This window comes from Arachis ipaensis, chromosome B4, assembly GCF_059453495.1.
Source record: "Arachis ipaensis isolate K30076 ecotype BB chromosome B4, ASM5945349v1, whole genome shotgun sequence".
NCBI classification, from domain to species: Eukaryota; Viridiplantae; Streptophyta; class Magnoliopsida; order Fabales; family Fabaceae; genus Arachis; species Arachis ipaensis.
This window is the reverse complement of record NC_142439.1, coordinates 142,866,366-142,891,907: the sequence shown is the minus strand read 5'-3', so window position 1 is coordinate 142,891,907 and position 25,542 is coordinate 142,866,366. Positions and strand designations below refer to the sequence as shown.

The window sequence follows — 25,542 nt, the reverse complement described above, 5'->3', positions numbered from 1 at the left end:
GACTTTTCCATAAAAAAATTAGTAATCAAATTAGCAACTAATAACACGCGAATTAGTTGCTACCAAAGACTGAAAATATAGTTAGTTAATATTTGGCGACCGTTTTAAATAATCGTAATTTATTTAGCAGCCAATTTTTATAATGAAGTTAATGACAGAATTAGTTTGTCATTGCCTTGGTAATCCTTACTTAAAAATTAATTGGTAGATAATTGTAATTTAACAACTAAAATTTTAACAACTAACGAATCGATTCGTAAATCGATTGCTATTTCTATAATTTCTTCCGGTGCAAGTTCTATCTTGATGCAATATGCTTGCTACCTTAAAATAATTCACATAATAACTAGATATCATGCAAGATCCTTAATTTGCATTATCATCATATCATGTCACTCTACAATGCAACTTGAATTAATTTGCATATACTTATGGATGACCATCTTCCGAAGATTAACTATATGACAAGGTGTTAATCTATAAACCGTGAATTATATATATCTTTGAAATGGCATATATTCTTTATGAAAAATACACACGATATTTACCCACTTCACTTTATCACTTAAAAGAGTGAATTGATGAGCACTAACTCATTGTTCTCATCACTCCCTTGATGCCAGTCACATCTATCACTGCGTACAATTGCCATTTGCCACACTAAAATAACTAACAAAGAGCTAGGATGTTTTATTCGAGTTTAATTTTGATACGCTGACAATATAAAATATTTTATATAATTATATAATTATATCTATATTTTTTTAATAATTATTTATGTGATTAATATAAAAAATATTTATTTTTACTAATATGATATTACATAATTAAATATATATATATATATAAAATTATTTTATATTATCAAAATTAAATTCTTTTTATATTGACATATAAAATTTTTGTTTTCTAGTCATTAAATTATTATGCTCAAAATATTTATCCCAATAATCAATATGTATACCAAATATGGATGGTTCGATTCTCACCTTTATTATAGAAAAGTGATAAAAGTTCGGACCAATTTTCATGAGTTGGTGCCACAAAAAAAAAAAAAATTCTATTACCTTACAACATATGGCTCCGTTAATTGGGCTACTTATTAATTTGGTTTTTAATTAATAACATATCTTTTCCATTTCACTTTCAACGTCCTGGCCGGTTTTAAATCTCAAACGTCGTCTTCATCATTTCACTTTCACCAATCATCATCCTGTTTTTTTTTATCCTAATTTTCTTAGCTAGCTTCCCTCTTAATTATTTACAAAAGAATATAGAATCAATTTTTAAGATTTAGAATTTATAATTTAAAGTATAAAATTAAAAATTTATAATTAAGGATTTAAATTTTAAAATAAAAAAATAATTTTAAAAAATTAATTAATATTAACTGAAAAAAATTGACTCCATAACATTATTTTTGTTTATAATTTATAAGTAGATATAACGATGCCCAAACCCATTTGTCAAATCCTTTTGGCACACTTTAAACTTGCTCTTTTGCATACAAACAAATTTAAATAGCTGTATTATTTTTCAAATTCTAATGTATAGAATTAAGAAAAACACAATCTAGGTGTATGATGAATATATAAGACACAAATCATTAATTATTAAATTTATGATAAGGAGTTTTAAATTTTCTTGACAAAATCTAAGTCATCTGTTCTAGCTAGTACTTAAAATAAATCTTAAATTTAAGTTTAAATATTTTAAAATTAAAGCTAAGTAAGGTATAACAATAAAATGGTTAAAGTTAATCAAAAATAAAAAATAATAAAAAATAAATAAAAATAATAAAAAGTAGGAACGAAAGTGGAATAATTGACATCATGTAAATTATTATAGAGAGTAAATATACTTTATTTTATTTCAGGGCGTGTAATTATATATTTTGACTATATATATATAAAATTAAAAGTAATTTGTGTTATTTAATTTGAACAGTCCCAAATTGCACAACTCATATTTTTATATAGGAAAATGAATAATGTTATATGTACCATTTATAAATAATATTTTTTTTTTGTATATTTCTTTTTATATTTAACACTAAAAATAATTAATAAAGAATAGAAAATGATAAAAATTTTGTCTTTTATTCTATGCTCATCGATACAAGCATTGATGGTGGAAGAATAAGAAGAAATAAAGCCAAAACTTTTTATTAGTCCACATCGCCGTCTATTATATTCTTCCCTTTCCCAAATCCCAATTCATCAGTGCTCTCTGTCTGGTGATCAAGGGTTCTATCATTATTTGATTTTGGTAGTAGTGGAGATTAAGGAATGGACGGAGGTGCAGAAATGTTTGTTGGGAATTATAAGTTAGGAAAAGTGATTGGACATGGATGTTTTGGTAAGGTTAGAATTGCTCAACATTTACCAACCGGTCATAAAGTTGCTATCAAGATCCTTAACCGTGACAAGATCAACCAAATCAAAATGGAAGACAAAGGTAGTACTCACACTATTCTATCTCTTCTTCCTTATAGTCTATAGATATGAAACTTGTAATAATAATAACTGATTTTTGGTGCAGTGAGAAGAGAAATAAAAGTTCTAAGAGTGTTCATGCATCCTCACATCGTGCGGCTTTATGAGGTTGTAGAAACTTTAACTGACATTTATGTTGTTATGGAATATGCCGAATCTGGAGACCTCAATGATTACATAATAATACAAAAGGATAGGTTGCCAGAGGATCAAGCTCGCAAATTTTTTCAGCAGGTAAATATATATATAGGATTGTATATTATATAGACTTCAATTTAGAGAATTGGATCGAACTTTCAGTTGGATTTGATTAATTGGTATCAGATCAATTCTGTTAAAAAAAAAATAGTTTCGCAGTTAATCGGTTAAAAAAAACAATCAAAAAATTAGTTAACCAGTGAAATCGATGTAATTTTCTAGTGATTAATCGATTTAAAATAATTGTCATCAAACCACTCGTCTCAAAAATTTAAGTTAACGAGAGAAAATAATATGAATGGTTATATCTCTAAATTTTTGGAGTTCACTAAAGATTAAATTCTAGATTTTTTAGACATAGAACTCTAAAAATATTAAATCACAAAAAACCAATATTTTTAAAAAATTATATATTTTATACAATATATTATTTATTAGAATTTAATTAATTTTTATGCACTCTCAATATAAAGTAATTTTACACATGCATTCAATTACGTAATACCACATCAGTAAAAATAAATATTTTTCACATCGACTACGTAAATGGTCATCCCAAAAAATAAATGTGATTGTATAACTGTGTAAAATACTTTACACTATCAATAAATCAAAATTAAACTCTATTTATTATATCTAGTTCCATTTCATTTGAATCTTAGTGGATCTTTGAATCTCTATTTCTATCAATCTCGTGATTGGTTCGATTTCAAAACTTAATTATTATATATGAATAACATTTTTGTTTGTGGTTATATGGAAGTAGATAATCTGTGGAGTGGAGTACTGTCACAGGAATATGGTGGTACATAGAGACCTGAAGCCAGATAATTTACTTTTAAACTCTAAAGGTAATATCAAAATTGCAGATTTTGGGTTTTGCAACATCATGAGAGATGGTCACCCTCTTACTACAAGTTGTGGAAGCCCCCTCTATGCAGCTCCAGAGGTTTGCTTTACTTTCAAAATTAAACTTCTTAGCAATTTAATTTCTTAGTTAGTAAATGATATTGTCTCATTACTTTTTGAAAAATATATTTGACACAGCTTTAATTCTTTGAAATGTATGCGATCTCAATTTATTTTAAGTGGTACATGAATGTATTAAAGACTAAAATATTATTATATATGTTATATGTGTAAATAAAAAATAGCTATTGTACATTTTTATATAAATATATAATTATGTTATGTGTGTATTATAAATTAACTATTAACTAATTAAATAATGTAAATACATATAGTGGATGATTCGATAATTTATTTTTTGTGTGATAAATCATAGTATTTTTTATTAATACATGTGTTGTTTTATATATTTTTAACGTGAACTTAACATCACTACAAAAATTTTTAGCTAAACCAGTATAACCCGTGTGTTTCTCATTAGAGATAGATTAGGTTGATATTATAGAAATATTTTAACAAATAATAAAATTAATATTAAATATACATTTGAAGGAATAATTTGTTGCTGACTTGCTGTTGTTATTAAATCTTGAGTGATTATTAATTATTTTTCTTTTTCATCTCATATTTTCTTTAAAAATGTTATTTGTACATTAAAATCAGCTACTAATATATTTGTGTATAAATACATGTGTAGTTTAATTTATTTTCAATGTGTATTTATATTTCAATATATATTTATATTAGTAGCTAATTTTAGTAGCTGATTATAGTGTACACTTAGTATAACTTTATTTTCTTGGTTACACTTTTATGAACATGCAGGTTGTGTCGGGGAAACAGTATGCAGGACCAGAAGTAGACGTTTGGAGCTGTGGAGTAATTCTATACGCTCTTCTTTGTGCTCACCTTCCTTTTGAAGATGACAATGTTCCAAATCTCTTTAAGAAAATTAAGGTAGTATATCTACTTTCTTTATGATCATAGTAATTAATTAATTAAGTGGAATAATAATAATAATAATAATGTTGTATCTAAGTTATTTTCCTATTATATAGTAGTCATATTTTTGAGAATCTGAATCCAAAAAATCACCTAGTTTGATTAAGTTAATTAAGAATCGGTTATCACATCGATTCAGTTCAAGGTAAAAAATTATTTAAGAATTGATAAAAAATTGAAAAAACTGGTTAAACAACTGTTTAATCAATCGAATTGGTATAATTTTTTAGCAGTTAATCAATTTAAAATAATAAATCATAAAAACTTAATTTTTATAAAAATTTAAATATTTTATATATAAATATATTATTTTATTATATTTAATTTAATTCTAATTAAATATTTAAACCATTGAAATTTTAATTTGACCAATCTGATTATCGGTTAGATTTTCAAAACATTGTATAACATAGTTATTTGAAGTAGGGGTGTAAGTTACCGAACCGAACCGAAATTTACCGTAAAACCGAGTCAAAATTTACAACAACTGAATAGAAAAACAAAAAAATCGATTTTTTTTTATTTTTTTTTCGAATTAAACCGATCAGTTCGGTTTGGTTTTCGGTTGGCTTGACAAAAATCGAACCGAAGAAGTGGCTTAGTAATGCATTGAAATGGAAATTTTAGACTTAACAAATGTGTTTGTTTTATGTTTAGTTGTTGAAATTGTGTTGAATTTGAATGTAATGTAATGTTATTTCAGTTTATTGATAGTTTTGAATATCATTTTACCGAGATTAATTTTCTATTAATTAGGATTTAAAAAAAAAACCGACCGAACCAAACTGCTTTTAATTCGGTTTGATTGTTGCACAAACAACAAACTAATTGATTGGTACTCTATGAAAATCGAACAAATCGGTTTAGTTGGTTTTTAGTCCAAAACCAAACCAAACCGAACCGATAACACCCCTAATTTGAAGCATGTAATTATAATTTTGATATATAGGGTGGGATATACAGTGTTCCTCGTCATGTATCAGCTGGTGCTAGAGATTTGATAAAAGGGATGCTGGTGGTTGATCCAATGAAAAGGTTGACTATACCTGCCATTCGTCAACACCCATGGTTTACACTTCATCTACCTCCATATTTAGCTTTTCCACCACCACCTCATACCATCCAACAACAAAACAAGGTTTCATCTCTTTACACATTTGTACATTTTATTGATAAAATCAACCAATTGATATCATGATTTTGTAGATTGTTGATGAGGAAGTCCTTCAACAAGTGGTGAATAAAGGATTCAACAAGAATCAATTGGTTGAATCACTTCAAAACAATATACAAAATGAGGGTACTGTAGCATACTCTTTGTTATTGGACAACAAGCTATGTGATTCCAATGGCTACCTTGGACCAAAGTTTCAAGAATCAATGGTGAGCTTAATTGCTTTCCGAATAATAATTTCTTTAACATATCAATTATGATATGTTTATAGTTTACTAATGAGTATTAGAATTGAGATTGAATGAGTTTTATTCAATTCTAAAAGCTAGTTCAAAGAGTGAGGATTGTCTTGAACTTATAAATTATACAGAGACTATATTTTAGATGTAAAACTTGTAATAATCAATTGCGGTTTTGTAATGTGACTTGTTAGGATTTGGATTTTAACCACATCCTTTCAAGGGAAGTTGTTTCTTCAGTTGTTGGTCCCTGCTCTTCAAGATCTATGAACAATCCAAGAGTATCATTGAGACCTCAGTTCTCTGTTGAGAGAAAATGGGCCCTTGGGCTTCAGGTAAGGGCTTTACAAACAATAATTATATTAAGAATTTCGCTACGGAGCCAATGGAATATTTGTACAATGTGTATAATGAGTTATTTATTCAGCCTAATATGAGTTGAAAAATAAACATTTAGAATAAAATACTACTAATTTCTCAAACATAATACACCCATAGTCCCATACTATCCAGAATAACCATCTGGGTACCAAGGATAATAAACATCTGATATCCTACTGAATCGAACATCCCTAAACCCCATTGTACACATTGTACAGATACTCCATTGGCTCCCTATACTTCCTCTTATATTAAATTGATCAGTTATAATATTGTTTTTCATATCAAAAGATGGCAATCATAGTTAGTAAATATCATACTTGTTAACTAATTTGAATTGGTATAATGGTTAATTCATCTTTAAATAGAGTTCTAATTCGCGACGAATTAATTTTTAACCTGTAAGGATGGAAAATACTGTGAAAAACTGAAAAAAAAAAAAAAACAGACTTTATTCTGAGTATTTTCTATTATTCCGACTTTTGATGAAATACGAAAACTCATCAGTTTGTATAGCAAACAAATTATATAAAGAATGGTATTTGCAAAAATAATTTTGATTTAACTACCTTGTAACCTAAAACAAGATTCATGTACTTATGTTTCAGAAATTAACATTATGTTTAATAAATTGTGACAGTCTGGTGCCCATCCTCGCGAGATAATAAGCGAGGTCCTTAAAGCTCTACGAGAATTACAAGTTTGTTGGAAGAAAATTGGGCATTACAACATCAAGTGTTTGTGGGTTAATAATCATGACCTTGGAGATTATGGTTCCAACAATGTTGACAATTATATTGCTACTTCCTCTGCTTCAAATGTCATCAAATTTGAAGTGCAGGTAATTAATAATAATTTGCCCTTCTAATCAAATTATTTTAATTTCCATGACATTATTATATATTCTCATCATTATTTATCAAACAGCTTTACAAAGCTGCAGAAGGAAAATATCTGCTTGATCTTCAAAGGGTTCAAGGTCCACAGCTTCTTTTCTTGGATCTTTGTGTTGCCTTCCTTGTCAAGCTTCGTGTCCTCTAAAGTCTAAACTAATAATTTAACTTACTTATTTACCTTCATTCACAAATATAAATCATAGGAAGATAGATTGAAATATAAATCATAAAATTCGAAACAAGTGTATGTTTCGGTATGAGACTATGAGTATTATATAAATAAAATAGCAATCGTGTTAGGTATATACTAAAATCAGTTATTAATATATATAAAATATATATTAAAAATAAATTAAATTTTTTATATATTTATACATAAATATATAATGACTGATTTTAGTTTATACTTAATATTTTTAATAAAATAGTATAGTCTATGATAGTGGTCAATAATCTTTTGACCAATATGTAACCAATTGATAAAAAAAATGTGTGCAATATTAGTTCAGTATAATAATGTGAATGTAAATTATACTCATGGATGTGTGTAAACATGTGTTTATTATAATGGATTGTCCAAAAATTAATCAATTATTTGAAAAAAATTATTGACCTTCTAAATATTTTGTAAATATAAATGTAAATCTAAATTTTGTGCCCATCATTAAAGAAAGTAGTAAAATTGCATGGAGGTATGATGAGGGACAGATGGTAAAGCCAACAATTTCAGAACATAGCTAAGTTTTTAATTAGTTCCTACAGCTTAAAACTTTATTATTATATTTTATACAAATAATCATGACAATAGATTCCCTAAATTTAATTTTTTACCCGATAAAATCATCTATAACATCTTTTCATCACTTAATCAAAGTAGCTATACCAAGTTATGGGTTTTATGGTGAGAAAGATGCTCCTATAAAGATGCGTAAAAATATTTATGTGTCGCATTATTATTGGACGTATTAATGTATCGGTAATTTTTGAATTTCTTAACAAATTAGAATAAAACCAATTTTTTTTATAACAATAACAATAAACCTAATTGTTATCAGATCCGGTTGAACCGACCAATTTACATAATCCACTAGATTATGGATTTTTTTTTTGTTTTTTTAAAAAATAAAAATCAGGGATATATTTGTCTTTTTATCAAAAAATTTAAACATGATTCGATTTAGATTGTGTAAATTAGTCGGATCAAATTGGGTCTAATAATTATAGTGCGGACAATTGAGTTTATTATTGTTGCTATAATAAACCGATTTTGTTCTGGTTTATTAAAAAATAAATTATTAACCGGTTTAATAAAGATGTCCAATAATATTATGACACATGTAAACGTCTTTAAAAAAAAATATTTTTAGTGTCTTTATCGAAGTGGTCTCCTTATGGTGATAAAACAAAAGGTATTTGTGTTGAGTAAATAGTCAAATTCGTTTTTAAAAGATCATTCGTTCTCTAAATTAGTTATCAAAAGATTTTTTTAATTGAATTCATCATTTATATATTTTAAGTTTGTCTTATTGATCTGACACCTTCAGACTTTAATATATCTAATAGTCATAATTGACTGCTAACATAATAAATTTATACAATTAGATTAAATTAATTCTAAATTAAAAAAGACCTTAAGATATTGAGCAAAAGAATTAATATGATTAATTTAAAATTTTTGAAAGACAAATTTAATTAAAAAATTTTGTCAGAGCCCAATTTAAAAAAAATAATCTTTTAGAGACAGATTTGACCGCTTAATCTATTTCTGTTAGTCACGTAGAAATTAAAGAATAAGTTAATAAAGCTTCCGAAGAAAACCATGGGCTAATGAGGAATAGCATCGTCTTTTATTTATTTAACTTTTGATAGAATTACGATAGTGGAAACAGATAGCAAGTTGTTGATGCTTGCTACTACCATGAAATAATTGACATAGCAAGATCCTTAGAATCACTTTATGGGTGGATCCTAATACACAACCATTCATGTCGCTTTACATCTTACTTTAGCATATATATCTTCCACCTTCCTAATATTAATTCTAAGCATATGCTTCTTGGCTCCGAAAATCTCTTTCAAGAAATAAGGGTTTGATTAGATAAAATTACATTAGTTTCAAGTTTTATTATACGTTTAGCTGTTTTTCTTTTCAACTTTACAATTTAACCCTCTGCTCATCGTTTACACTATTCTTAATTTCTTACACATTCGTTTTGTAACATATAATACACTAACACACACATTTACCTTATAGTTTAAATTTGATCACCATAATATTGTTATGGTAAAAACTTAGGTAAAGTCGAGTTCATGTGAAATTGATAGTTGAGAGCCATTAGATGATTTGACTGATTTGACTCAATTTTCATCTAACAGCTCTTAACTATCAACTTCACGTGAAATCGACTGCACCCGAGTTCCCACCTATTATTATATATCTAAGTTGAACATAACTACTACCTCCAATTCAAGTGTTGATAAAAGTAATTTTAAAAAATATAACAAAAAGATGACAAAATAATTAATTGTTTAGTACTTTTGTTTCTTATATAACTACATGACATCATATAAAATTGTCGCTTAAATATTTCTGTTAGTTTTAGTTTGAAGAGAAAACTAAAATTGAGTTATTTGATAATCATTTCTTTTTTTTTTTCATTTATCAATAATTTTCAGAGTGTATTTATCGTTTTTAAAAATTATTTTTATTATAATATAATATTTTAAGGTATAGATTTGGTACAATTTTATTTTTATATAAGTATATCGTTATGATATTGTTAAAAAAGGTAAGAAAAAGCAATAGAAAAAATATTTCTGTCTATTCAAATTATATGTAATAATATAATATAGAAGGATGTTTATAGGTGTTAAGAAAATCGAAATAATAAAGACGTAATATTTCGTAATAAATATTCAGATATGCTAAATAATACTAATTGATCTAATTGATTATAATTATATTCTAACAGATATAATCTAATTTTTAGATTAGATATAAAATTGTAGTTGGTTCAAGAGTATTCTTTTTAGGTATTATTCTAATTTGTATTATATTTACGTAAAATCTAACGTATATTCTATATTGATTTATCTATCGTTAATACATATTTTTTATCTTTATAATTTTTAGATTATTACTAATTTGAGTGGTTTAAGTTTTTGGTGACTGGTGAGTACATCTCCATTCTTATGTTCCAATCTTAAAAATCTATGTTCCACGACAGCTAAAGGTATTAAGGTAATCCTAATTTCACATTTGAAACATATATAATATGCTATTAGAAAAGAAATATGCTAGCTAGAAGCTAATAACATTGTTAGTGAAAAAAAAAAAAAATAAAAGGAGCCAAGTAGGGATTTGTGATTTGTGATTTGTGATTTGTTAGGTGATTGAAGTAGCATGGTATGATTAAAGTGAGGCATTATTGGCAGTGTTCGAAGGAAACGCAAACATGTTTTTGGCGTATTAGCAGATTGCCGGGATGCTGACGTCATCATCTGTCATCAACGCCAATTCCTTCCCTCCTTCTTCCGCAATTCTTCTCTTTCCCAATTCTCTCTTCTCTCTCTAAAATATTAATACGATTCCCAAATACTCTCTCTTTCTCTCTCTAGGGTTCCTCTTTCTCTCTCTCTCTCTCTGCGGCAATCACACTCTCTCCGGTGAGCCTTCGCTCTTCTCCAATTCCCCTTCTTTCCTCTACAATTCGAATTCAATCTCATTCTCCTCCTACTTTTCTTTTACACTCATTCCCCCTTCGTTCCTTTTCTTTTCTTATCTTCGTTTTAATTTCTCACCGTTTAAGTGTTTTCGATCGAGCAGGATTGGCTACTTTTTCAGATTTCAATCGAATTGATTGGCTTCTATGCTTATGAATATTCTTTTTTTATTATTTTTTATGTTATTTAATTTTGGGAATGATTTTTAATTATTTCCGTTTTTTAGCTAAAGTTATCAATTTTTGTCATGAATTGATGATTGATGAGACATTACTGACCTCAGGTGTAGAAGATGTTCATTCGTGTGTGTGTGTGTTGTTATTTGTTTTTTTAGCTGGTTGGTAGTTGAAGTAGATGGCAGCATATGAAATCTGCTGATTTTGAAATTGTTGTGTCTTCACTACACTGTTGAAACAGAGTACTCAAAGGATAGTGGTTCTGAATTAAGTCACCGGAAAGGGGCCTGCCTCCTTTTACCGGCTTTAGGTGTGCCGTACATCAGTAACTTGTTGTTGAAGCACCCTAAAAGTCCAGCTGGGTAGCTTGCTAAGTGTGATGTTTGATGGGGTAACATGCTCCGAATACTGGGAAACATAATTAGTTGTTGAACTTCTGCGTTGTTGACCGCTTGATTAGCTTCAGATTTTGTTAATTAATCATCGAGACAATTTAGTAAAGTTCTGTACAGTTTTGCCCATGATCCTCATTATATGCTAGCATATTTCTTTTGGTACTTTCTTTACCTTTATTTTTAATGTAGATTAAAAAAATGGATGGAGGCCGTGGTGCTACCGGTGTGGATATGTTTCTTCCAAATTATAAACTTGGAAAAACACTTGGCATTGGATCCTTTGGCAAGGTGAAAATTGCAGAACATGTATTGACCGGTCATAAAGTTGCCATTAAGATTCTTAACCGTAGGAAGATAAAGAACATGGAAATGGAAGAAAAAGGTTTGTGTTGTTTTCTCAACAATAATCTCTAGTATTCTTCTAATTTCGTTGCTTCATATTATTTTCAATTTTCCATTACCATCTTTTGTTGGATGCATATGGATTTATGGCTTGAAGAACATCTGGTATTCCGATAATAAGTGGCATTGGTATACTTTCTAACAACTTTCAGTTTGAAGAGGAACTTAACTGATTTTCTCAAGCTTTAATTAAAAATTTGCATGCTTGGTCAGTCTTGTTAATTAAATATGCTTATCTTGAATCATTAATTCCCTTTTCTTTCTCCAAATTTGTTGCAGTGAGAAGAGAAATCAAAATTTTAAGACTGTTCATGCATCCTCACATTATTCGGCTTTATGAGGTTGTAGAAACTCCAACTGACATCTACGTTGTGATGGAATATGTGAAATCTGGAGAGCTCTTTGACTACATAGTAGAAAAGGGCAGGTTGCCAGAGGATGAAGCCCGCAATTTTTTTCAGCAGGTATGATTGTCTACTACTAACTTTGCTTATGTTGACTTGTTGAGCTTGTTGCAAACTTCTTACATAATCGGTCCCAAGCCTAGATAAAAGAAAAGGGTTGTGTTAGGCTGTTGACAACCAACGTAAAAGTTTGTTGAATACTCAAATTCCAATGACATGATTGTGTATTAAGTGAACTTGGAGAGCCTTCTTTTGTCGCAGATTATATGAGTTTATTTCTTTTATTGGAATCAGATAATCTCTGGTGTGGAGTACTGTCACAGAAATATGGTGGTTCATAGAGACTTGAAGCCAGAGAATTTACTTTTGGACTCCAGGCGCAATGTCAAGATAGCAGATTTTGGCTTGAGCAACATCATGAGGGATGGTCACTTTCTTAAGACAAGCTGTGGAAGCCCTAACTACGCAGCTCCGGAGGTTTGGAATTCTTTTGATTTCAATGGCATAGATGATATCGATCAATCATAATTGTTTGCTTTTTAAATTTTATTTTCCTTTGCTTGTGATTCTCATTTCTTGGTTTACACTGATAATAACAGGTTATCTCTGGGAAATTGTATGCTGGACCTGAAGTAGATGTTTGGAGCTGTGGTGTAATTCTCTATGCCCTTCTTTGTGGCACCCTTCCTTTTGATGATGAAAACATTCCAAATCTCTTCAAGAAAATAAAGGTATTGTTGATATTAAATTCATTTATGATTAATTTGTATTATACTTTCTTCATTTTCTTTTTGATGACTGTGAAAGGGATGATAGTATACTGCTGCTTGTTCTAAATTTATTTTAGGATAAACCACAAAAAATGCACCCGAATTATCTTAGCGCTGGCAAAAATGCCCCCGATTTTTATTATTGACAAAGATGTCCTTAGATAATTTAAAAATGTGCAAAAAATGCTCAGTCATGATAAAAAAACTTGCTTTGTTAACGGAAAAGCGTGACGTGGTTCACTTACCAATGTCTGAGTTTCACTTGTCACACAGGAAATTCCATTTGTCACATCACTCTTTTTCGTTAACATAGAACGTCTCAATTCACGAATGTGCACTTTCGTCACGTTTTTAAATAATTTGAGGATATTTTTGTTGATAACAAAATTTGGGAACATTTTTGTCAGCAACAAAATAATTTGGGTGCATTTTTTGTTTTTAATCACTGGTTTGTGCTTGGCATGTTTCTTATGATTTGCGATCTTGCTTGTGATCCACAGTCATTTGATCTACTTGCTCTTCTGATCCATAGCTATATCTTACAAGTTATAGTTACTAGTTAAGGCACACTCTTGTAACCTTTGAAATAAAATTTTGTATTTTGTTCTATATTAATATACTTAAAAAATTTCTCTGAGAAATGAGAACTACATAATCGGAATCAGATTTATTCCTTCAAGATGTAATCCTTGAAGACATTTAATTACAACATACCTTTTATAGGGCGGGATATACACTCTTCCTAGTCATCTCTCACCTGGTGCTAGAGATTTGATACCAAGGATGCTTGTGGTTGATCCTATGAAGAGGATGACCATACCTGAGATCCGTCAACACCCATGGTTCCAGGCTCGTCTTCCTCGTTATTTAGCTGTGCCACCACCAGATACAATGCAACAAGCAAAAAAGGTTGGTTTGTACATCTTCGTTATGCGCTCTCAGAATACTTTTTCAATTTCACTCTCCTGTGATATTTCTACCTTGGGTCAAAGCAAACCTAGCTCTATTTCTTATTCCCTGTATTTAAACATAATTTATGCAAAATGGTGTGGTTTCAAGCCTTTTGTTACTACACGAACCACGTCTTTAGTGTTCTGAATTTTTTGAGTTTCTCGACATAATGAGTTCCAATTGCTTTGTCACTATGTTTCCAAAAATGTTGTAATTTATGCAACAATAATTGTGGATATTATAATTCAAGTTAGGTGATATAATCAGTCCAAAAAGTAAAACTTGCCAATATGTTTTTTGTAGATTGACGAGGAGATCCTTCAGGAAGTAGTGAATATGGGATTTGACAGGAATCAGTTGGTTGAATCACTTCGCAACAGGATGCAAAATGAGGTTTGTACCTTTCCGTTACTCCTTGCATATATAATCCTTATTTAGGAATTTATCTCTTAATACCATTTATTTATTTCAGGGTACTGTAGCATACTATTTGTTATTAGACAACAGATTCCGTGTTTCCAGTGGCTATCTTGGAGCTGAGTTTCAAGAGTCAATGGTTAGTGTTTTGCTTATGATTTCCTAACATTTCAGTAGTGGTCTTTCTGTAACGAATTAATGATGCATAACTTGTCTAATTAGTATCCTAGACATACCTCTAATCTAATGTTTGTGCATGTATTCCCATTTGATCTGGGTTGCATGATATATACCATAGGAGTATTTGAGCTTAGTAAATTTTAGGCACCTTGACTTGCTTGCTAGGAAAATGAGAGGTGTTGCAAGGAAGATAAGGGATCCATTAAGGTTAAGGGGAGGGAGAATGTCAACAAAAGTGATTGTGAGAGAAAGGGAGTTGCCTCTGGACCTTGTTTATGTAATTTGAGTCCTTCTCAGTATTTTCCGTAATTTTAATGAGGTTCCTATCAGCAAACCATGTGTATTTTGTCTTTCTTGCCTGAACAATTTCATAATTAATAATATATTTCTTTTGCTGGTTTTTCCTTTTCAAAAATGCATCCTATACTAAACTCAGAAGTTTTGGTTTTACAATGTGACTGCTTAGGATTCTGGTTTTAACCAAATGCATCCCAGTGAAGTTGTTTCTCCAGTTCTTGGGCACCGCATTTCCAGCTATATGGATAACCCAGGTGTAGGATTGAGACCACAGTTGCCAGTTGAGAGAAAATGGGCACTTGGGCTTCAGGTACACTGTTTACACATATATATTGTTTTCGTACTGGAAGTAGATTCAATCAATGAAATGCTACGATCACCAGTGATGTTCTATCTATAGCCATTCGAGTGGAAAACTATTGTCCTCTGGGCTCTGGATATGCTCATTTAAGACATTGTTGTCTAACTTCTTGTCAACAGTTGTTGCCAGAGATATTGATTGTTTTGGTTGTTAATAACTGTCTTCTTGTGTAAATTGTGACAGTCTCGTGCCCACCCTCGTGAAATAATGACCGAGGTTCTCAAAGCCCTTCAAGAATTACATGTTTGTTGGAAGAAGATTGGGCACTACAACATGAAGTGCAGGTGGGTTGCTGGCATTCCTGGTAATCATGAAGGGATGGTTAACAATCACTACTTTGGAGATGATTCCAGCATTATTGAGAATGATGCTGTTTCTAATACTAATGTGGTCAAGTTTGAAGTGCAGGTAATCTACTCAAGAACCATAATCTCTACTTTATTCGTCATCATATCGGGTAAATCTAGTGTTTTCTCCAGGAAATTCTCTAATTCTTGATGATCTCATCTTTTGTAACAGCTTTACAAAACTCGGGAAGAAAAGTATCTGCTTGATCTTCAAAGGCTCCAAGGTCCACAATTTCTCTTCTTGGATCTTTGTGCTGCTTTCCTTGCACAGCTTCGTGTTCTCTAGAACACAGAGCTTGTAAACTTGAGATGCGTCGCATGTCGCATCTTGCATATGAATAAAGCCTGCAACGTTGTACATAAAAAAGTGACATTTTCAGTCTTTTTACTCTATCTTCTGTTCATACCCCTGTTTTTCTGTGGGAAATCATTATTTCGAGCCAATCCAAAATATGGGATTGACTTGGTTAATAGTGGTGTTTGACTAGGTTTCCCTTTCTGATGGTGAATCTAATTTAATCAATGTAGTGAAATATTTAACTATCTGTATGCTGTTCAGCCTAGTGTTGTAAATTGCTATTTGGACGTGGAAGCAGAAGGGTGTGCCCCTTTAGTCTCTAGGGTGGGTCTAAATGGAACTTGCCTATCTAGCCTCTTGTTTTTACTTTGCATGTAATTTCAGATTAATCTGTCTACATTGGCTGTAACAGTCTTGTTTATCAGGCATTAACCAAAGTCTATATTTTCTAGATACATGCTGCTGTAGCACTTTAGCATTTGCCTATATTTGTGTCAAAACATTAGCCAAATATGTTATATTTAAATATAGAAAAATGTTGGATGAATTAAGTACTTTTGTAATTAAATTCTAATTAAATTTCTAAAAGTTACTTTTTTATTTTTTGAAACTACTGGGTTTTTTTTTTTCAAATGATAGAAACATGGAAGCTTAATGAAACTAAACAAAAAAAATTATAATAAATACGGAATTTTTTCGACCAAAAGTACAAATTTTTGAAAAAAGTTAGAAGTATTTAGATAAAAATAAAAAAATTGCATTTCTTTTTCCTCCATCCTTTTTAACTACATCCTTTTCTTTCTCTTTCTGTTTTTCGCTTCGTTTTCTTTCTTGAAAAGAGAAAGAAAAGGGGAAGAAGCAAGAATAAAAAAAGTGAAGAAAAAAACTAGAAGTAGAAGAGAAAAAGAAAAAAGAAAAAACAAGCAGCAGCAGCGAAGAAGTATTATCAGAGATGAATTGGGAGTTTCTATTTAGAATATTATCTGTAAGATTATGTATTGGTGTTCTAAAAGATAAATTGTCTAAAATGATAAGCTTGTGTTCGCAGTTCACTTTGGTTTAACCTTCAAAATAAGTGGAAATTATTTGAAGAATTTATGAATCAACGATAGAATATGAACTTCTATCTTCAACATAGAAAGATCAATAACTTTATTCAGTATCCAAGACTAAAAACATATCTTGTTCTTGTCTTTGGTTTGTAGATTTATTTAGTCAATTCATTTATCATTACACTAGAAAATATTTACTCATTTTGATTACTACATATCAGCATGCTCCAAAGTTACTGAAATTAATAAAACTAATTGTAAGTTAGAAAATATTAGGGAGATCAAGGGAGTTCCAAAACAACAAATCTCCATCAATAGATTCCTTCTCCTTTTCCTTTTCATCTTCCTCCTTATTAACCTCATTTTTGTTCTTGCTGCAAGCCTTGTTAAGTTTGCTAATTTGATCTGAAATTCCTGTTCTACTCTTTATGTTCCCTGACTGAAGCTTCAACTTCAAGCACTCATAATCATGTATCCCATTGAAGGCATAGAGAGAAGCTGAGAACTTTCTCTCATACTTCATTCTGTTCATTATAGCTTTCATCATTGAAGGCTCATCATCACCATCATAGTTCTCTGCCTCCACAGGCTCCTCCATCTCTTCAACAATCTCAAAAGGAGAATAACAGTAACTTGATGAAACAATAGCATTCTCATCCAGGAACCTGAAATCCTCAACAATCATACCTTCTTCTTCTTCGATTTCTTCCTCATTTTTCACTCTTGAATTCGAGTCAATGCTTGATGTCTGTGTTGCATCCATTTCTTTCTCCCTTTTGGCATCTTTCTCTGTTAAACACGATTCAAAACTACTAGTGATGCAATCAATTTGTTCAATATTATCACTAAATTCGTTGTTGCTTGCGCTACAAGCTTCAGGATCATAAAGGAAATCTGCGAATTGATCAATCGAGAAAGCTTTCGACTCTGCTCCATACACATCAGCTTGATGATCTTGTTGGTGAGTAGTACTAAGATTAGAACAAGAGATGATATTATTCTTTGCTTTAAGCCTTTGAAGGAGGAGATTTGCAATCTTTGAGGAAAGAGCAGGATTTGAGGAAGAATGAGGATAACAAGGATCAAAGTTGGTTCGAGTATTGGATCCGCGGAGGATCCAAGCTGCTTCATCATAGGCTCTTGCAGCTTCTTCAGCAGTATCAAAAGTTCCTAACCAAACTCTGATCTTCTGAATGGTATCTTTGATCTCAGCCACCCATCTTCCTGATGGCCTTTGTCTCACACCAACAAACCTCTTTCTTGATCTTCTTGTAGATTCTCCTAATGCTGCACCTTCTTTGATCATTTCATGCCATGATTCCATGTTTTCTTCTTCAATTGCTTCAGCAACCTTTCTCTTCCTTGCCATTTTTCTTGATCAATTACACTATTTTTCCTACTTGGAACTCTTGGAGATTCTTGGTTTTATTAGGTGTATATGAAGGTGATTTTTTGAAGTGTTGAAGCTTGGTTGCTATGGTTTAGTTTGTGATGGTTTTAGCCTCTTATATATAGAAAGGGGTAGTGACTAGAGAGTAAGCAATAGTTCAGTGATTTTTTTTAGGACTTGAATTTAAAATCTTTAGTTAAGAGATTAAGATATCTATCACCTTAACTAATGTTAAAGTTACTTATTTTTTAAAATTTATCTGTCTGTAGACACATTCTGATTCTTAATTTACTCGCTTAAACTTTGTAATTGGTGAAATTTGTTGGACCATGGCAAATATTATTTTTAATCTCTTTTTATAATCCCATTTGAGAATTTAACCATATCTTCTTACCACAGACTAATGGGCACGCTTGAATTGGTCATTGCCCATTGCTTTCAATCTCTCTGATAAAAACTAAACATGTATGACAAATAATTTAACTATGCATGCACATTAAATTAGTTATCAAATTAGTTATTTGTATAAAATACATATGAAAAATATATAAAACTATATAAATATATGTAATTAGATGTTGACTATTTTTTTTGTATATAATATTTTTAAAAATAATTTATTTATTAGTAAAATAATTTTCATCTGTGAGAGAGAAGATTTTGTTATGAAATTTTATTTCTCTAATTTATTCTACATGCTATTAATTAATTAAAATATAAAATATTATATATAAAAAATAAAATAGATTAAGAAAATAAAATTTCTTAATACAATTTGTTAGAAAAGACAGCAATAAAAACATCCAGAGTAGCAAAATCCTAACGCCAATAGAATGAACTAGAAAGCATAGCAAGCTAGCTGCATCTAGCTGGAATTTGGCATTTGGATTCAACCTTAAAGTACACTGGTTATTATATATTTCTATCATTAGTTATCTTCTTTTGACTTGGTACATCTTATGTAAGTCGTCAATGCCTGTAAACAAATTAAAAAAAAAAAATACTACACCTAATTCTTGTTGATGCTTATGTATCATTTTTCTTTGAAATGTTTAATTATGCAAGTTAAAGGGGAAAAGAAAAGAAATTATACAAAATAATAATAATAATAATAAGTGTAAATAATTAAAATTCATCTAAGAATTTTCTAGTTGGAGATGAAGCAAGTCTCTTTCAAACCGAAGCTAGGTCCTAATCATTTTAAGTTAATCTTAAATACCCTGAAAGAAAAATGCTTTTGTTGTTGTCTTCAATGATTAAATTTCAGAGAGACGATTTCAACAATGCTCCACAGAGACATATTGTCCATATCCAGCCACAACATTAAGTCTGCCTTTGAAAGAGAGAAATTGAGAGAAATTAAATTAAATTTTTGCATTGTGTTTGAGATAAAATGTACTGAATTAGGTTATGTCTCATTATTATATTTAATTTAAAATAAATAAGGAGATTGAGAAATAGATTTAAAATTTAAAAAATTAAATGAAGATATTTTTTTGATAAAAAATATTATTAAAATTTCAGTCTCAGTTTTTTAAATTTCAATCTCTGTGTCCTCATTTTTTGGAGATACCGAAAAAACTGAAAATTTAGAGACAGAAACTGAAACTTTAGTTCTAATATCTAACTATCAAAGACAATCCTGAGTCTTAGTCTCCCAATCTCAATCTCAGTTTCCTAACAAAATGCTACCTAATAATTCCAGAATATAAATATATTTTATTTTGCAATGTCGTGTCATCCACTACATTGATCAATAATTATATGCTAAATTCTCTATGGAAAAATATATCATTCGTTATGGATTGTGACATTTCTGGACCAACTTAGGAAATACTTTTCTTCTTGTATAGTATTGCCGATGGCCGTAGGCTAGAATAAACCGTGGCCAAATTTTATGAAAAATTCATTGAAAATTCTCACAAGACTAGTTCTGTAAATTTTTTGTTTAATAATTAATAAAATGTATTCTCAATTTGATAATAATATAAGAGTGAACTATTTTGTAAAAGAGCACCAAATTTTTAACTATTTACACCTATACTGTTGCACATAAATCATATTACATTTTCAAATTAAAAGTATTACTCTATTTGTAGAAACTCTTTATATGCAGTTATCATTGAGAAATTATATGCATGCAGAATGACAGAATCAAAACTGGAACAGCTGTTTGCATTGCAAGTGGATGTTATTAAAATTTGAACAAATTGAGTTTTATATTATCATATAGTTTTACATTCGAGGCAGCATTTTGAGTAGCCAAATGGCTTTTACAATGAAGTTCCTACAAATGATCTTTTTTTATATATATAAATATAGAGTTCTCTTCTATTAAATATATTCTTGTTTAAACGATTTCATTTGGAAAAAAATACTTATCTGCCAAAATATTATCATATAAAACATTTACTAGAATTATTTAATGAACTATGATCAAAACACCTTAAATTTTTAAACCAGTCATAATTTTTACCAACAAGATTCTATGAGAAGTTCAAAACACCTCATATTCTTTACAAGTAAGCATAAATTCTGAATCTATGAAAGGAAGCTACAAAATTTAAGGCACATTATTGCTAGTTCTACAAGCTCCACAAATCTATCTGCTAAACTCTCTCTCTCTACATTGTTAGTTCTGGTTGGTTGCAGCCATTCAGTTCCAAATTGATGGCATCGTCATAGTGAACCTACTATGTGATAAACTTTTAAGCTTCTGATGAACTTTGAAGTAGTGGAGACCTGTGTTTGTGACCAAGAAACATTCCAGAATATTTGATTGGCATCAGAGCTGGATCCTTATATGCATTGGCCAACTTTTCATAAAATTCAGACATGTTTTGATCTTCTTGATCCTGTCTGTCCTTCTTGATCAAACACTGCAGCAGTACACATAAGTTCCATAACAATTCATTAAAAGAAAATTAAAAAAGAGAGAATGAGGTAACTTAGAATGAATCATCAGCCAACTTACTTCGGCCGGATAGGCCTCGAATATAGGAAGGAATCTTTTCCGGCAGTACTCATTGAACAGAAATGTGAGAATTGGAAGAGGAAGAGTCAAGCCAGATGCTAAAGGAAGCTTTTTCAGCCCAAATATCCCTATCACTATGATATGCATCAGCAACAATGAAAAGATTGTGTAGTTGTGCACTGTAGGCCAAAATTCTCCTCCAGTTTGATACTTTGGGACATACACATTTAGAAGCTGTTGCAGAAAGATGATTAAAACCATTAGAATGTTATTTGATTGCATTTTGTAAAGGAAAACAAGCACAATCTGCGAACCTGGTTGCGGTAAATGATGTATCCAACACAAAAGTATACTACGAGAAATGGCAGTATCAGTGGAGCAAGGATGAAGTAAGTCACACCAAGAAGTCCAAAGAACAGAATCCTGGGAACTTCTCTGTGGTAAGGGATGGATGGCGCCTCAAAGTCCTCGTAGCTTTCTCCTCCAAAAATTCTATCTATATAGTTGTAGAAAAGTCGATCCGATTGAAAGAGTTCCAATGCTATATTGGTCCATCCAGATGTTACAACATATGCTATGAAGAATGATGCCTGCAATGGATAAGACATAAGACATAAAGATGCCTTGTAGCTCAAGTAATACAGAGAGCTCAGAATGTTGTGAGATAAAACTTGTCATTCTTCTCACCTGTGTCGGTACAGCTTCGGCCAATACTCTTGGAAACTCTTTAGGCTCGAGAAAGATGTTCAAGCGATAGAGCGCGGACCCTGATAGAACATTTGCAAAGAACAAGTTCCATATGGTAAACCATAACACTTTAGTACATGCACTTTTTTGTATTTGACTCCATGAGATGTGTCCTTGCAAGGATGAAAGAATAATCATAATTTGCGGAACCAAGGACAAGAACAAATGAAGAATCTGAATGGGAAGGTATCCTGTTATAACTTGGGTCACAAGTGCTCTGCAAACAAATATTGGTGGTGCCAAATGTTACTGATAAAACAACCAAAGAAATCCAATCATCAGAATATTACAAGTACTGCTATTAATTATTGATGTGTTTCTTTTGCATGCTTATGTAAACAACAGCTAAGTCTTGTCTTACCAGGTGGAGTCGGCTACAGAGATCAAAGGACGACCATTTAATTGAATCCATTTTGGCACATTTTAGCAGATAGATATCGAATTCAAGATGCAATAATTTGTAACTTACGTTCTAAGTATATCTTTCAGAGCAGGGAACATGGTTTCCAACTGATCAAGATGTGTAAGACCTTGTACTAGTGCAACTGGGATCAAAAACAGAATGGTAAGAACAATGAAGGCTATAAAAGCCACCAGCTTGCTGATCCATCTTCTAATAAACGTGACAGAAAAGAAAGGCCAATAAACATCGTGAGGCTCGGGAGCTTTCTCGGTTATCCAGTTAGTTGGATTGACGCCTCCTTGAATCTTCAAAGCTGTCGCCGCACCAAATCGCGACTTAAATGAGACAAAGGCAGCTGGAACTTCCTTTTAATATAGTTATGAAACAAGTTTATGTATTAGATATTTCAATTAATAAGCATGAAAAATAATATCTAGAGCCAAATCTAGTAGACACAAGTCAAGGCTAACTACACATCTAATGATGATTTGGTTTAACCGCTTAAGTAAATGATTCAATGAAATTGATTGCTTTGTTGATATGTAAGGTTTAAACCGGAGCAGACATGATAATCACCTTTCCTTCAATTGAAGACTGCTCTATTCTCACATTATCTTCTATGTCTCCCAATGTTTTTTCATACTGATCTACCATGTCAACTTTTTGTCCGAATATTCCAAAACATCCGTCACGCCGATACCTATTTGGAGAATTATCTTTATGTTTCAGTTGGGTAAGCCTTTTATACAGTCTCTCTGCATCAGTCTTCATGGAAATAATAAACTGTTAGTAGTTAAAAAATTACAAGTAACATTGAAAGAAAGAATTGAGATTAGGTAACAAAAATTAAGTAAATCATTAAAGAAACATCTTAGAACTCCAAGAAAACACTTACAATTAGAACTTGAAGTTTGCTGCTGCGACGGACAACTGAGTTTGTAAGATAAGTAGAAGGATGATACTCCATGAAGAAGCGCTCAACCGTCTCTTGGCAGTTGCTTTCGGGTGGAACTGGAATACCTCGGACTAATATGGTAAACTGATGAGGCTCAGGCTTGGCTGAAAAGAAGCATGCAATTCTCTTTGATGAAATATATGCATATTCCTGCATATGGTTTTAACACCAACCATGAAAGTCAAACACCAGAGGTAAAATCAAACAGCATGCACAAAGTAAAGAAGACTCAAACAATAAAACTTACATGATAAAGAAGAATGCAGACAACTGCAGTGAAAACATATGCAGCGCAAAAATGGATCCATAACCTTGAGAAAGGCCAAATCTAGCGATCAGAGATCCCATGTTATGGCTTAGGTAAAAATTCAGTAAAAGGAATCAAATTTTTCATATACACCCAATGAGATTTCCTAAGATTTGATGTGCCTAAGAGACAAGACTATGTATCATGATCAACAATATTTACTTACCTCTTTGAACCATTGTTAACATTAGAAATACTGAAGGAATCCAATGACTTGTTTGGAAAATCAGCATCATCACGAATCTGAGTCCCCATAAAATTAATTGGAAGAAGAATGAGTATCCCAACAATTCCTCCAAATGTAAATACTTTTACACTGCAGATCAGAACACCATAAAAGCAAAAACAACCTTACACTGCAGCTATGCTTGAAGAATAATAGCATTGAGTTTGGTAATTAAGAAAACTGATTAATTTAAATCACCTAAAGACAAATATGCGCATGAAGACAAAAGCATCTAGGCCTGCATTTGAAATAAGTTCATCTTCAGAGGGCTCCCATGCTCTTCGCATCCAACCAGCCGTAGGCCGCCGTCCCAAATTGAATTGAGCACCCTCTGGAAGTTTATCTTCGGAAACTAAGCGCGATGCATAGACAGGAATATTGCCAGGTTGCTCCCTCAGTATAGAGTATAAGGTGAAAAATATAAAACACAAGCTAAAGTTAATTCCAACTGAAGTTAGAAGAGCTGAAAGAATCATTGTTGAAATCTGGTTCAGAACCAGAAGATCATCAATTTTTTGCTCCCAATATCTCAAGTATAGTCCTGAAATCAAATAAAATGCAACTCTCAATAGTTGATTTGAATTTATAAGGAATTAATATGAATATACCATTAATACCTATTATAGGACACCATTCATATAAAGTAATTAATTAGGGTTCGGTGTATGATCGCTTCAATAATGTTTACCTCTAATTAAGGTATTGAACTATTGAAACCCTTTCACTCATAAAGCATCCACGCATCACTCACAACATTATCAGTGCTAGTTATCCAAATCTAATTGCTTGGATAGGTATATGGAGGCAGATCAAACCACAAATTCCCATGAGCTACACCAATTTATTCACATCCAAAGATTACGGGTTTGCTCAGATTAAATTGGAAGAAAATTAACCAGATCCACATCCAATTAGTGCAATTAGAAAGACACATTAACTTTGTAACTTTTTCTACCTAAAAACTAAATCATGCATTTTAACATCCAAAGATACACATTTACATCACGATTCTGGAATATGATATAAGATTATTATACACATTGCAGAGTTTGGTAGATTCATAAGATAAAAAAGAAAAAGATTATACAAGATCAATAGTAATCATATAGAAATTGAAGATTTCCAAACCTGGTTACGAAGGAAAAGAGAGAAGCATGACGATGATGCATGGGGTAGAGTTTGTTGCATATACAGTTAAGGAATAAGAATAAGAAGGTAGATTGAAATGAAAAACACAAGGAGTTCCCGGGGCGCTTTTTTTGGTAGAGGACATGAAATGCACGTCCACGTGTTGATGCATGGATTCAATTCTTTTCACCTTACACACAATGCAAGCTAAGGCTACTCCTTCTTCGCTCAGCTTGCGTAACATGTCATTGATCAACACAAATAATATACTATTGAAATTTTAAAATATTTAAATAATTTTTTCTTAAATAAGTACGAAGAGAGTATGTCATTTGAGTTATATCT

At 30.9% G+C, this 25,542-nt stretch overlaps 4 protein-coding genes across 4 annotated transcripts; 2 read left to right on the top strand and 2 right to left on the bottom strand.

Annotated features, from left to right (window-relative positions):
- The first annotated feature begins 2,145 nt into the window (after window positions 1-2,145).
- LOC107635354 (SNF1-related protein kinase catalytic subunit alpha KIN10-like) lies at window positions 2,146-7,594 on the top strand. Its single transcript, XM_016338819.3, has 9 exons — window positions 2,146-2,457; window positions 2,542-2,729; window positions 3,460-3,642; window positions 4,428-4,559; window positions 5,554-5,742; window positions 5,811-5,987; window positions 6,212-6,352; window positions 7,039-7,239; window positions 7,326-7,594. Exons 1-9 carry the CDS (start codon window positions 2,289-2,291, stop codon window positions 7,437-7,439), a joined length of 1,494 nt encoding a protein of 497 aa, XP_016194305.1. The 5' UTR covers window positions 2,146-2,288; the 3' UTR covers window positions 7,440-7,594.
- Window positions 7,595-10,562: 2,968 nt separating this feature from the next.
- On the top strand, window positions 10,563-16,470 carry LOC107635353 (SNF1-related protein kinase catalytic subunit alpha KIN10). The gene is made up of 11 exons (XM_088483069.1): window positions 10,563-10,960; window positions 11,778-11,970; window positions 12,270-12,454; window positions 12,689-12,871; window positions 12,994-13,125; window positions 13,888-14,073; window positions 14,419-14,508; window positions 14,588-14,671; window positions 15,179-15,319; window positions 15,554-15,778; window positions 15,890-16,470. The coding sequence occupies exons 2-11, from the start codon at window positions 11,787-11,789 to the stop codon at window positions 16,001-16,003; spliced, it is 1,524 nt and encodes a 507-aa protein (XP_088339195.1). The 5' UTR covers window positions 10,563-10,960; window positions 11,778-11,786; the 3' UTR covers window positions 16,004-16,470.
- Window positions 16,471-17,329: 859 nt separating this feature from the next.
- Window positions 17,330-18,436, bottom strand: LOC107638144 (ethylene-responsive transcription factor ERN1-like). The gene has a single exon (XM_016341313.3). It carries the CDS (start codon window positions 18,434-18,436, stop codon window positions 17,330-17,332), a length of 1,107 nt encoding a protein of 368 aa, XP_016196799.1.
- Window positions 18,437-21,039: 2,603 nt separating this feature from the next.
- On the bottom strand, window positions 21,040-25,240 carry LOC107637303 (hyperosmolality-gated Ca2+ permeable channel 2.3-like). Its single transcript, XM_016340733.3, has 11 exons — window positions 25,198-25,240; window positions 24,268-24,610; window positions 24,010-24,159; window positions 23,784-23,847; window positions 23,477-23,686; window positions 23,158-23,346; window positions 22,648-22,946; window positions 22,119-22,395; window positions 21,746-22,021; window positions 21,432-21,665; window positions 21,040-21,336 (listed from the first exon to the last, which is right to left on the bottom strand). The coding sequence occupies exons 2-11, from the start codon at window positions 24,543-24,545 to the stop codon at window positions 21,166-21,168; spliced, it is 2,148 nt and encodes a 715-aa protein (XP_016196219.1). The 5' UTR covers window positions 24,546-24,610; window positions 25,198-25,240; the 3' UTR covers window positions 21,040-21,165.
- Between the last annotated feature and the right edge of the window lie 302 nt (window positions 25,241-25,542).

Coding starts and splice junctions, on each gene's coding strand:
- LOC107635354 (XM_016338819.3), top strand. CDS start 2,289: ATGGACGGAGGTGCAGAAATGTTTGTTGGGAATTATAAGTTAGGAAAA. Junction 2,458..2,541: donor AATCAAAATGGAAGACAAAG/GTAGTACTCACA, acceptor TTTTTGGTGCAG/TGAGAAGAGAAATAAAAGTT. Junction 4,560..5,553: donor ATCTCTTTAAGAAAATTAAG/GTAGTATATCTA, acceptor TTTGATATATAG/GGTGGGATATACAGTGTTCC.
- LOC107635353 (XM_088483069.1), top strand. CDS start 11,787: ATGGATGGAGGCCGTGGTGCTACCGGTGTGGATATGTTTCTTCCAAAT. Junction 14,074..14,418: donor CAATGCAACAAGCAAAAAAG/GTTGGTTTGTAC, acceptor TGTTTTTTGTAG/ATTGACGAGGAGATCCTTCA. Junction 14,672..15,178: donor CTGAGTTTCAAGAGTCAATG/GTTAGTGTTTTG, acceptor GTGACTGCTTAG/GATTCTGGTTTTAACCAAAT.
- LOC107638144 (XM_016341313.3), bottom strand. CDS start 18,436: ATGGCAAGGAAGAGAAAGGTTGCTGAAGCAATTGAAGAAGAAAACATG.
- LOC107637303 (XM_016340733.3), bottom strand. CDS start 24,545: ATGATTCTTTCAGCTCTTCTAACTTCAGTTGGAATTAACTTTAGCTTG. Junction 24,160..24,267: donor ATGCGCATATTTGTCTTTAG/GTGATTTAAATT, acceptor TCTGATCTGCAG/TGTAAAAGTATTTACATTTG. Junction 21,337..21,431: donor TCGAGGCCTATCCGGCCGAA/GTAAGTTGGCTG, acceptor GTACTGCTGCAG/TGTTTGATCAAGAAGGACAG.